At 43.0% G+C, this 12,657-nt stretch overlaps 1 protein-coding gene across 1 annotated transcript in view; it reads right to left on the reverse strand.

The window, feature by feature from the left end:
* The window catches only part of NT5E (5'-nucleotidase ecto), a 44,811-nt gene continuing 32,154 nt past the window's right edge, over window positions 1-12,657 (reverse strand). The window contains exons 4-9 of the mRNA XM_023205222.3: window positions 9,316-9,513; window positions 8,160-8,314; window positions 6,088-6,193; window positions 5,025-5,174; window positions 3,502-3,702; window positions 1-1,905 (exon numbers count right to left, since the gene is read on the reverse strand). Of these exons, the coding sequence (XP_023060990.1) occupies window positions 1,742-1,905; window positions 3,502-3,702; window positions 5,025-5,174; window positions 6,088-6,193; window positions 8,160-8,314; window positions 9,316-9,513 (974 nt within the window). The 3' untranslated portion in view covers window positions 1-1,741. The remainder of the gene's footprint in view (window positions 1,906-3,501; window positions 3,703-5,024; window positions 5,175-6,087; window positions 6,194-8,159; window positions 8,315-9,315; window positions 9,514-12,657) is intronic.

Raw genomic sequence — 12,657 nt, forward strand, 5'->3', positions numbered from 1 at the left:
GAACATATCTTCAATTTTATTGTCGGGAATCTACAATTGCAAAGTGGTTCAAAGTCATTTCTTATACCACTGCACAATACACACACACATTTAGGGAACTTAAAAAAAGTTCTTTAAAAAATTCTGATAAAATTTACCTTTTTTTACTGGCCAAGCATAAAAAATAAACCCTAAATGTACCTTTCTCTAATTTTCCTTGTACAATCTTACTGACATTTTTTATAGCTAACCCATATATGCATAGAACCAAGGCTATTATTTTACTGCAACAACTTTTATAAAAAGGTTATGAGGTTTAAAAGTATGTTTTGTATCAAGAGTACTTAATATTTGTAAACACTAAGAAACAAACATACTCCCTATCCAAACCTCTAGCTGCCATTTGCACACTTTAAGGTGAAGCCTCCCATTTCTTGAATTACTTAATGCAGAGCTGAGCAGGCTCATATTGTTCCACTCCCCATCTTAAGTATTTGTTCTTTGGGCCTAAGTCATTTCATCAGCATGGGTATTTGCTGACCACCCACTCAGAGGAGTTCTCATATCTGGACTTAAGAATGATTTACAGTGACTGTTCAGATTTGGAGGCAGAGTGACTTCAAAAATGTATACGTCTTCCTAAAGTCATTTCTTCAAGAACTCTGGACATTCCATAACTGGGTGTGTGTGGTATGAGTAGAATGAGTGCAGTGCTGGCATCTTGTGGAGAGGGAAAGGTACAGGTTTAGAATTACAGCTTATCTTAGAAGGTTCTCTTCTCATGATACCTTCATGTTAGGAAGAAGAAAGGGGACAGAGGCAGAGCTGATGGAATCTCATAAAATAACAGTTAATGCCATGTGTCGGGCACTTTGCTTAACAAAATATCTGTTTAACATGTGTAAATGCTCTTTATCTCTTGCTCTTTTATAATATAAACCCGTCCTGGTGTCTTGTTCTTCTCTTTCCTTTCTCCCCGTCCTTTGACTGTCTTTTGCAGCCTCTGGCCTTTCTCATTATCTACTACAGCTTGCAACCTGACTCATCAAAGGCACATAGGTGTTGCAAGACAGAATGGTATCTACCTGTGTTTATATCATTAAACTTGCTATTGTAACAGGAGCTAAAAAGTGAAAAACTAGAGACAAGAAATAAAGCAGAAATTTGTCATCCATGAGCTTGGGGCTATTGATAATTATGAAGAGAGGAGATATTAAGTATCACTCTGAACAGTAACTTGATATAGTTGAGAGTGCTGGACTTGAGTTCAAAAGACCTAGGTTTAGGTCTTGGATCTGTCAGCGTTAGCTGTATGGGCAAGTCAACCCTTTCTGAGCTTCAGGTTTTTCATCTGATAGGTGGGAAAAACATCTCTCTTTCCTACCAAAAGCAAGTTGTGGATATCAAATGAGACAATGTACTTAAAACTCCTTGTGAATGATAAAATTTTATGTAAACATAAGCTTTTTGATGGATTAGAAGTGGATATGAGGAAGAAAAATATGGTTTAAAATTGTTAGTACAATTTTATTAAAATTTGGACATGTAAACTAAATATAGTTGGCTTTCTCCTTATAGGGCCCTATGTTAATTTTTTTTCTAACTCACTAGGTTGCTGACCCTGAGTAATCATGTCAGTCTGTTCATTTTATAATGCTCTAACCTTCAGCTTCTAGGAGCCTGTAAAGATGGTTTAAAGGCAGATTTGAATCTCACTTGAAAAAATGCAGTTTCACACATTAAAGGCAAGGAGAATTTTTGGCTATTGGTATAAAACAAAGATCACTGCACAAAATGAAAGAAATATTAAAGAAAAGCTTCCATGGTAATGACTTCCTGTGGAAAACTTGATCCGACCTTCAACTGCTGGATAAATTACTTTCATTTTTGAGATATATGTAGAAACCACATTGATATCTTGATCACCTAGAAAAACATACATTATTTTAACTACAGAAAAAGGTAATTGTCAATCAACAGTAAGGTAGTCCTTTGTAATTATAAAAGGGAAGCTATTTCATAAGCAGGGGTAAAGTGTCACAGAAAACAGGAATGCTGGTGATCATAAGTACAAAGAATTTAATTGCTTTTTCATGCTCCTGATGTTAAATATGTCTGTTGTTCAATACTGGGTAATTGGGGGAAGTAGAGTTGCCTCAGCTCTGAGATTACTAGAAAGAGATCATTGACATCATAGCCTTTGAACCACTCCAGAACAAGGGTGGCTTCCTTTTGTTTGCCTCCCCAATAATTATTTTCACGTAATTGATGATGATGATGGGACTTAGGGGGGTTTCCTTTACCAAAGAGAGGAGAGGATAAATGCTAATTGCCTATAGCTACAACAAACCCATGGGGACCCAACAGAATTTAATTTTAAAAATATCGCTCCGGTACTTAAGAACCCTTCTGTCTTCAGTGGTTTTCACCTCTTGGTGTACACTAGAATCACTGAAAAAGAGTTTAGCCCCAATCCAATTACCTTAGAATCTCTTAAGAGATGCAGCTGAGCCATTGGTATTTAATTTAAAATGCTCCTGAAGTGATTCTAATGTATAACCAGTGTTGAGAACCCTTAGGTCCAGGGCTTCCTTATCCTTCTGCATGAGCTCCTCTTTCTAACATCCATCAGTCTAGGCTTGAGTGGTGGACAGCTGATGACTGTCACCCTCTTTGTCTCATGGGGCTTTTATGCTTGCCCTTCCATCTTCTGTCACGGAAGGGACAGAAGAAGCCAGCACCTTCCCTCCCAGAAAGGGCTGCCTCGTGGTCTGGTCCTGCCCTCTACCCTCCTTGGAATAAGTAGCTAAAATGACAGGTCGAGCATGATAAGACTGAAGAAGATCCTGGTGGAACTTCCCAGAAATGCCAAGAAGCTACCTGTGTGTCTTGTAAGCTTGCTGGTCTCTGCCCTAGGAAGAGGAAGGGGAAGTGTGTTCTATGTCAGTGGTCTGTATGCACATAATGTGACTCAACAGGATTTCTAAAAGTGAGACTGGCATATAATGCCCCTCAATGCTGCCAGAAATACCAACTGACATCAAGTATGGTTATTCTTATGATTTGTACCACCAACCCACTGTGCTGAAAGGGAGGCACTTACCCCATCCATTTCTACCTGACTGATTCACACAGAAAGCTTCTTCAAGAAAGAAAATTTAAATGATTTAATGTGATGGTTTTCTGTATCCTAAAATTCCAGAGGTGTGATTTTTCTGTAAATGCAAAACTCATTTATATTTCACCATTTAAATAGGTGCTTAGATGTAGTTAAAAGGATTTGAAAGCATTTTTGATTTACAAATGGTTTCTCTCTGGGGTTGGATGAAGGCATGTTTGTGCTCAGGGAGTGACAGGGTACATATTCCTCTCTGCTGTGCTGTGCTGCTGCTTTCCAACAAGCAAAGCAGGAGGGAGTCAGCAAAACAGGGAGTCACTTTGCCCTCCTGGCACCACTAGTGGCTCCCCTTCGTGGCCCAATTTTGTTGTTGTTTAGAGAAAGGAAGAGACACTCATGCTTACCAGAGTCATGTCTTAATAATTCATCTTTTATCATCTGGAATCCATCTCCACCATTGGCCAGGAAGTTTGGGAGGATCACCTTATATATCTCGTCCATTTTGAGAGGGTCATAACTGGGCACTCGACACTTGGTGCAAAGAACATCTAATTTGACTACTCTGTCTCCAGGTTTTCGGGAAAGATCATATACCACATGGATTCCTAGAAAAGAAATTAGTCTGTTTTCACCAGATCCAAAGGGAGATTTCTGTTTCCTACGGAATTTTGGTCAAACTCTAGAATTGGGGCATGGGGCTGTGGTTTTTCCTTTGGTTTAAACTTGAGTGAAATTTTATCAAGAGAATTGTGACATTGCAGCCACCCTTTATCATTGAGTCCTTCCAGGACATAGGAGAACCACTGGAAGGAAAACCAGCTTTGGACCAGAATGGGCAAAGGGTGACTCTACATGGAGAAACCACATCTTTTTCTGTTTTTCCCTTAAAATGCTGAATTGGCCTAGTAAATTGATTCAATGGCCTTAGAAAGCGAGAAACAGATCAGAGGCACAGAGCATTTTACAATTTTGAAGACCATTAAATGGTAATCATTTGGGATTGGGTGACTTTCACAAGGCATAGCTATGCAGTGCTTTGCTAGAGCATCAGAAGACTGCTTTTCCCTCAACTCCCTTCTGGGAAAATGGAGGATGTTTGGGTTGCCCCATAGGCAGTAGGATAGGGCCCCACTGCCTTCCGTAGCCCTTCAATCTCAACAGCAATGTGTTCTGCAGAGGGAGAACTCAGCAAAGCAATTCTATCTATCAAGCGGGACCACAACCTAAGGTTAAAAAAATGAAGCCAGATTATGGTTTCCAGGTAAACTAAGATTACTTTTAAAGGATTAATTCACTGGACTGTGGAATTATTAACAAAAGTGTTTCAGAAGCCCTTGGCAATTTAGGAAGCATTTATTTCCATTCAACTTTCACTACAGCCCATGAGATAAACAGGAAAGGTTTTCTCCCTGTGCCCGGAGGGGTTGAGAACTTGCCCCAGGTCACAGTGGGACTAGAACCAGGTGTTAAGCTGTGTCTGTGCAGTAGGCTGCTCCTTCCAGGAATCATCCTGGTTAATACAGATTGGACAGCATTCCTTTAAATCTTGGCATAGTTCCAGGCAACGATGAGTAGAACAAAGGAGAGGATTTTTTTTTTTTTTTAAAGAATATTGAATGCTTAAATAACTAAGATTTTATTAGAAACTAGACCTCAAAGCAGCTGACTTGCTTAGAGGGCCCATCTGATGTCCAAATCAGACTTGGCAAATACTGATTATTGCCAGGGCTTTGGGGCTTTGGGGCTTTGATCCCAATCTAATCTCAGTGGCTCTGAGAGTCCACAGCCATTAAGGGATGAGGTATTGGTGTTGGAAAAATCCAAACCAACCTGACCACACGAATTTTGGTGAGGGGGAAGCTGAGCCAACCAGCAGGAAATCCCATGTCACTTTGGATGGGCCAGCCCTACAGGATGGGTGACTTACCGCCCACTTGCAGGAACTCTCCAGTGGACTGGCCATAGCGGTGCACGCTGTGCTCAAAGGCCTTCTTCAAGGTGGAACCTTTTAACTGGACCAGGTCAAACGTACCTCCAAAGGGCAATACAGCAGCCAGGTTCTCCCAGGTAATTGTGCCTGAGGGTAGTCACAGATGAGGCAAGAAGGAAAATAGCTTGAGAAAATGCTAACACCATGACCAGTTTCCCTCAGCACTGGGGAAAGAAATGAAGGGGACATGGGGAGGCTTATAGAGCTATAAGAGCTTATAGATCATATCAGCTATGTCTAAGTGGTTCCTGACACTTAGGGAGGGAATGAGTTTAGGAGGCCTCTGACCCTACACTCCACCACTGGGCAAGATGGCAGGAGCTCACAAATGACTGTGTCTCAGAAGGTCACCATGCTCAGTCTTAGATCTGCTAGCTTGGGGCTGGGTCTCCAGTAGTTTGTTTTGCATTGTTCAGTTCCTCCAGACAAACAGTGTGTCCCTGCAACCTGTCCCTGTTGTCTGACAATGGGATGCGTTTGGGGCCTTATACTGATAACTGATTGGTTTTCACAGTAAATCAGGGAGGGCTACAAGAGTGTCTTGAGTATTTGTGTAGTTGATTTGTTTTGCCATATGATATAATCTTGGATAGCTGTAAATATACTACGGTAACATTTTAATCCAGCGGTATGTCTTTTTCAGGACAGAAGACTGGTGATTTTTGTCTCTTTTCAGATGCCAAGGTGGAGACTGTTGATATTTTGCATAAATCAGAAACAACTAGTATAGCTTTGTAAATCAGAAATTCATACCAAGCTTGAGTTCCACTAACAGCTGCAGCTTCTGTGTGTGAATACATGTAAGCTTGTATGTGTCCTTCAGGCTAGGTCTTAGGCTTTAATAATGGCTAACCCTAACTTAAAGGAATGACATTCTGGTACATGGCTGGCAGCAGAGATGAACTGAGGCTGCACATGGGTGTGTTCAGGGCAAGAACCACAGCAGGAAAAGATCAGAGAGAGAACATGACACACTGAGGAGCTGGGCCTGGGAGCATACCATTGTTGCGCTCATCAATGGGCGACCGGATACCACCTCCATTTAAAATGCACATGGATACATGGTTCCAGAACATTTCATCAGCGTGTCTGAGATTGTTGTTAATCTGAAACAATAGCACAGATTTACATAGTTACTCTGGTTCTTCTTCCTTAGGATCAGCTCCAGGAATCTGGTTAGCTCTCCTGAGGAAATAAAGCTACTTTTCCCCTGCTACTGTGTTCCCAGGAATTTCTCAACTATAATTAGAATTAGTTTTACACTCTCAGAAATAAAAATACACTGTTACCAGTCCATGTCAAACTCTTAGTTCCCCCTGCTGAAACTCCCATACTGTCAGGCCAGGTGGCCTTAGCAAAATGGTCTCTCGGTTGTAGTCCTGGTGTTGGGACTGGGCCTCCCATGCAAGGTGGCCTTCAGAGCCACTCCTGCACAGGCTTCTCCAGGGCAGGCCATGCCCTCTGCCTGATTCTGAGGGCTTGGCCTAGAGCCTGCTCAACACCAGATCTCATGCCAAAGAGAACCTGGCCTCTATTTCTATGTCTCCAGCTGATTCCCAAGTTGGCAATTTTGGAAAGACAGGGACAGCCTTTTAAAACTGGGGAGAATCACATCCATTCTTTTCTTTTATAAAATATATGTTTAGTTATTAGAAATAAAATGAATACATTCTCATTTAGGAGAAAAAAAAAAAAAAAAAAGCCAGGCGTGGTGGCTCACACCTGTAATCCCAGGACTTTGGGAGGCTGAGGCAGGTGGATCACCTAAGGTCAGGAGTTCAAGACCAGCTAGCCAACATGGTGAAACCCCATCTCTACTAAAAACACAAAAATTAGCTGGGCATGGTAGTGGACACCTCTAATCCCAGCTACTTGGGAGGCTGAAGCAGGAGAATTGCTTGAACCTGAGAGAAGGAGGTTGCAGTGAGCTGAGATCATATCACTGCACTCCAGCCTGGGCGACAGAGCAAGACTCCGTCTCAATAAATAAGTAAATAAATAAACAGCAAAAGCTCTCCTTTGTTCTCGCCTCTTTAACAGAGGGATAAGCACTGCCAACAGCCTGGGTTGTTTCCCTTCAGACTTCTCTTAACATTTATATACCAGCTTCTCCTTAACTACTTCTCTGGCATTGACTGCATGATGCTGAGGAGACACTAGCAGTCTGGTCTTGGCATGAGCATGATTGTTGTCATTTACATGGCAAACATTTATTGAGTGCAGTTGTGTCCTGGGCACTGGGCAATGCATGCCAAGCACTGACAGAAATGACTTCCCTGAGTCCAGGCTGTAAGCCCGTGGAAGTGGTAGTCCGACATAGGAGACCTTGGCTCAATAAGGCCCCCAGAGAGCTACCAAGGCCATTCTGCCTGCAGACAAGTAGACAGGGGCTTGTTCTTCATAGGTGATCTTGCTCAGCCACAGGACTTGTTATTACCATTAAAACTGTGTGTTGTCTTTCTGTGCCTGTGAAAGAGGTTCCTGTCACACAAGGCCAGGGTTCTCTGGAGTCAAGTGAACAGATGAGAGAAAAACAGTCTGGCCAAGTTGGAGCCAAGCAGATATGCTTTTATGTATTATGTTGATATCTCAAGGGTAGCAGAGTTTGTGCATTTGCATCATCTTACAAAAGGAAAGCAACATCCAAAATTCAGACGTCTAAGAACACCTTAAAATAAAGATTTTAGTTCTTGTAAAGCAGTATGTTGGTGGTTACCTGATCTCCTTCCAACACCTTAAGAAGGTACTGAGTATGAAGCTACATCAGACCTTTGTTTAGGCACTAATGTTTTATTTATTTTTCATATTTATTTAATTTTAGAGACAGAGTCTCGCTCTGTTGTCCAGGCTGGAGTGCAGTGGTGCAATTATAGCTCACTGCAGCCTCCTGGGCTCAAGCCATCCTCCCACCTAAGCCTCCTGAGTAGCTGGGACTATAGGCACATGCCACCACCCTGGCCAAAAATGTTTTGAAATCCCTCATTCTGTAGCTATCAGTCTATCCCTTCTCACATCCTTCCTTCCTCTTCCCTCTTCCTTCCTAACATATGTCCACTCCTGCAGATGACTTACCATAGCATCACAAATCAGGTTGCCCATGTTGCATTCTCTAAAGCGGCACGATTGAGAGGAGCCATCCAAATAGACAATTGTTTTCCCCAATTCCTGGGTAGAATAATTGTCCAATTTTATTCTCCATTTGTTAATGTCTGCTTTTATGCTTGGATCTAGAAGAAAGAAAAGAAGGTAGCCTACAATTAAAGCAAATCTCACACTGTGCTAAATTCTGGAAAAGGAATGAAACATCATCTATGTTACTTGCTGTGAGAACATATTTCTTTACCATATTTGTGTGCATTTTGGTTTTGACCATGAAATTTCCTTAGAAACTTCTATTTTGTTCCCTGGTAATAAGAGCTGGAATGCATCTTAAGAATATGCTGAACATCTACCAACTCACCACATCTGTATGAGCTACCCGTTGGCCCACCTGGGATAGTGTTGGTGGTGGTAGGAGCTCTGAAAGGCCCAGGGGCAGTTATAAAGGGCCTGCTGAGGTGCAGCTGGGCTATCGCTGTCAGCGTCGTCCTGGGCCCCTTTCCCATCTGGCTACTGAGAGGCTTGTGTTGTGACTACAGGCTCCCCTGGGTGCTATGCACCTCACCTTCCTGATGTGATCATAGTCAACAGAAAAGGGAAGGTGAGAAACAAGCACAGGAGTGTGTTCTGGATACATACGAAAATCAATGATAGAAAAATGTACTTTTACTCTGAGATGCAGACATAAAAATAAGGTACTCCCTCATTTGATAAAGAAACTGACGCCCATGAGATTGGGCAACTTGCCCAAGGCACACTGCCTCTAGTTGGGGGGCCAGGACTTGAGCTCTGCTCTGCCCAATTTGAACCCCTTTACTTAAGTTATCATCTCTCCTGTAAACACAAGCTGAGACTGGCTTTTGCATGTCAGGATCAAGATTTTAAAAGGCAGAGGAAGGAGTGATGCATGTAATCTGATGCTGAGAAGACTTGAAAAAGCAAGTGGAGCTTTTTGGCATTTGGGTGTGTTTTAAATCTATCCATGAAGAGGGCAAACTCAAGGAAGAAGCTAAATTCTTCAATAGTATTATAGTCTTTTCCTGAATCATTAAAGGAAAAAATGAGAAGGACGAAAATATCCGCTATCTAAATTTTAGATTGGTGGAACATTCCCCTGAACTTCACTTACCTTCAGGAATGCTGCTGTTTAGAAGAATGGGATTTCCATGGGAAGAGATGACGTTTCCTCTTTCATCAAACTCGATCTTCAGATAGCCTAGGTATTTGCCAAAAGCATAGGCCTGGACTACAGGAACCTTCCGCCCATCATCAGAAGTGACTATGAATGGGTACTTCCCAGCAGGCACCTCTTTGGAAGGTGGATTGCCTGAAATAAAAGAGCCACAACTGATCAAGTCAGCCCTTGTACATACATGGCTGGCTGTAGGCCAGCAGGCCACTGGCTGGATGACAGAGTTTTAAACTGATGATTCGCCATCTGTTGCTCTACATAGCTAGTCTTTCAGAGCCCTGTCTGGGCATTTGCCCATTTCCGAATGCCCTTTTGGTATATGAATCCTACCATTCTCAACTCAGCAAGCTCTTCCTAAGACTTGGGCATTGTGCCTGTGCTGTGGGGCACACAAAGATGAAACACTGTTAAGAGTATCCTCCAGGCTCACTGTGGCTCCATTCTCACTAGCCAGGTGGATTAGCCAAGCCACTTTACCATACTGTACTTCAGTTTCCTTGCCTATAAAGTGGGAGAAATTCATTTTAAATGAAATCCATTTTAAACAATCCCTATTTTACAGGGCCGTTGAGAGGATTAAATATCTAAACTCCCTAGCTGGGTGCCTGGCATATTGTAGGTGCTCAATAAATATACAGTAAGAGTGCATTTTTTTCTCTTATAAGGAAATAGCAATCTCTAGAAACCCCAGACATATACTTCAGAGCTTAAAATCTTTAGTAGAAGATGCAGAGATGACAAAGAGCTGTTTCTGGGATTTGCTGCTAAATTTTGCATCCCTTCAGATGTCTTTTAGAAGAGCCACATTCACCCTGAGGGCCAACCAGCATGCACACTTCTGACCACAGCCAGCCGTCACACTGGTCAGGTTCTGCAGGCCTCTGTCTCAAAGGGGAGACGTGGGAGCTGCTCATCACCCAGAGGCTAGAAGGCCCACACTGCCTGGAGTAGTGGAGAGTATGCAGGAGGGTGGAGAGTGTCACCATACAGGGAGTAGGCAGCCCAACCTTTAATCACTTGGCACATTTAAGTTCCTTAACTGTAGACATGCTTCAGGAACTCTGTGGCTTACATCTTACCTCCAGGGAGACAATGGCACAGTTCAGCTGTTTCAAATTAGAGACTATGGGACGGATTCAGATGACCACATTACTGTTTCTATCATCTCCCTCTTCATACCCATGGCTAGTCATTCCTACTAGATATTCACAGAGGGTCCAGAGAACTTCAGCAAATGTTGATTACACACAAGGACCTGTTATGAGAATCGGCCATGAGTCAGGCCCTGGGCTTAATCTCATTTAGTCCTCCAAGCTTCCCATGGGACAGGTCCTCTATTATCTGTACACTGCAGACAAGAAAATTGATTGTCATAGACAGAGTACCCAAGGTCACACAGCTGGTACGTGATGAGGGTTCGGAGGAGGCAGACTGAAAACCCAGGCTGTGAGGTATTGGAGCTTACATTTTCTCCACTACCCACAGGCCTACCATGTATTTTTTTTTTTTTTTCCTAAAGTCTGCAAGCTGGTTGTGAAAGGCCACTTACCAAATCAAATGCAAACCCAGGATTTGCATCTTTGTGTTCCAAGCTCTTTCTGGGCTTCTCTTTTCACATAAGACAAGCTGGGTAACATGTTATGAAGAACCCAATCCTGCCATGCTCCTGTGCCAAGAGCGCCCCCCCTTTCAGCTCACTAACCACAGGGCAGAAGCACTGCAAATACTAACGCTTCACAAGCAGGAAATAGTCGTTGCCAATATTAACGTCCAGTTTTCTTGCTTTCACTGGGAAAAAAAAGAATAAGGTCTTGGAACTTTATTTTTACAGAAGCACCCAACTTGAGATCCAGTGAAAGCCTTTGTTCCATCTCCATCTGTAGTGGATGCAGATGTTGTCTGTGACAGTGGCAGATAACGTGATGCATGGAAGACCAGCATGGAAGGTTAACATCCTACTCAGCCTCATTCTGCTCTGTGCTGGTCCTCCTTTGGGCAAGCCTCGTGCCTGGTCTTTACTTCAGGGGACCAAGTGGTTATGGCAGCCTCTGTCAGTTAGTCCTCTGATCATAGATGCTTGGGACTGTGCAGTTCCCCAAATGTCCACAAGGTGGCGGAGAACAACCCGCCCAGGGAGAGAAGGCACTAGTTGCAGGTATCAGGAGTCTGACAGTTTCCTGGAAACCCCAGAACTAGGAAAGCCTGATCTTTTTTTGGCCTTTATCTTTCTGCCTTCCGTAGAAATATCTGAGCTTAGAAAGAATGTAAAAGTTAGAAATCCAGTAATCCAGTTAGATGCCTCAGCATGCACTCTGCAAATAGGAGCCAGCAATCTCAGCTCCAGAAAACATTCATTCATTTGGAAAGACCTTCATGATCCTTTTGTCACTGGCATATTAAATGGGCTTAATCAGGAACAAGGAACAAGGAAGATGCTAACCATGCAGCTGGTCTGGTTTGGCTAATCTCTGTCTCCTCCACAGCTGAGCTCTTTCTGCTCCCCTTCAACTCCACAATCCCAGGAAATCACTGACACAGAAACCAGTCCAGGGTTTCACATTTTCTATGCCATTCCATGCTGTTCAGCTGAAGATGTTCGTGCCCAGAATATTTTTTCCACAAAGAGCTACACATCTGTCTTTAGAAACCTGACTTGTCATCTTGGCAGGAAGGAAGATGTTCACCAGAACTCTGTTCCAGTCATCTAGCCAAGAATTCATCCAGGAACCAAATCCAAAGGGGCTGTGGAGTTGTGAACTGACATCTGGAGTTTATAAAGGCTTCATTTCCCAGCATGGTACGGGTGCTTCAAGGAACCTCAAAGGACTCTGTCCTGGGAGCCAAGGAATGTGGTGAACCTAAGTGTGGGTCTGGACAATTGCCCTCCTGGTGTCACATGGTAATAAACAGAAGTGCCAGGGAGCAGCCTTTTCTTTCTCTTTCTCTCTCTTTTTTCTTTCTTCCACCTTCCCTCCCTCCCTCTTTTCCTTTTCTCCCTCCTTCCTTCCTCTTTTTTCTCTCTTCCTTTTCTTTCTTTCAACAGGGTCTCATTCTGTTGCCCAGGCTAGAGTTCAGTGGTCTCCAATTCCTGGGCTCAAGCAATCCTCTCTCCTTGGCCTCCAAAAGTGTTGGAGCCACCCACCTGGCCTGATGTGGTTTTCAATGGACTGAAGTATTGAATGTTGTAAGGCAGTCCATGCTATGATTTTAACACAAGAACTGGTTTAAGAATTCCTGAACTGGGACCACATAAGGGGACTGGATAAAAAGGATTGGTTA

This window comes from Piliocolobus tephrosceles, chromosome 5, assembly GCF_002776525.5.
Source record: "Piliocolobus tephrosceles isolate RC106 chromosome 5, ASM277652v3, whole genome shotgun sequence".
Lineage (NCBI taxonomy): Eukaryota > Metazoa > Chordata > Mammalia > Primates > Cercopithecidae > Piliocolobus > Piliocolobus tephrosceles.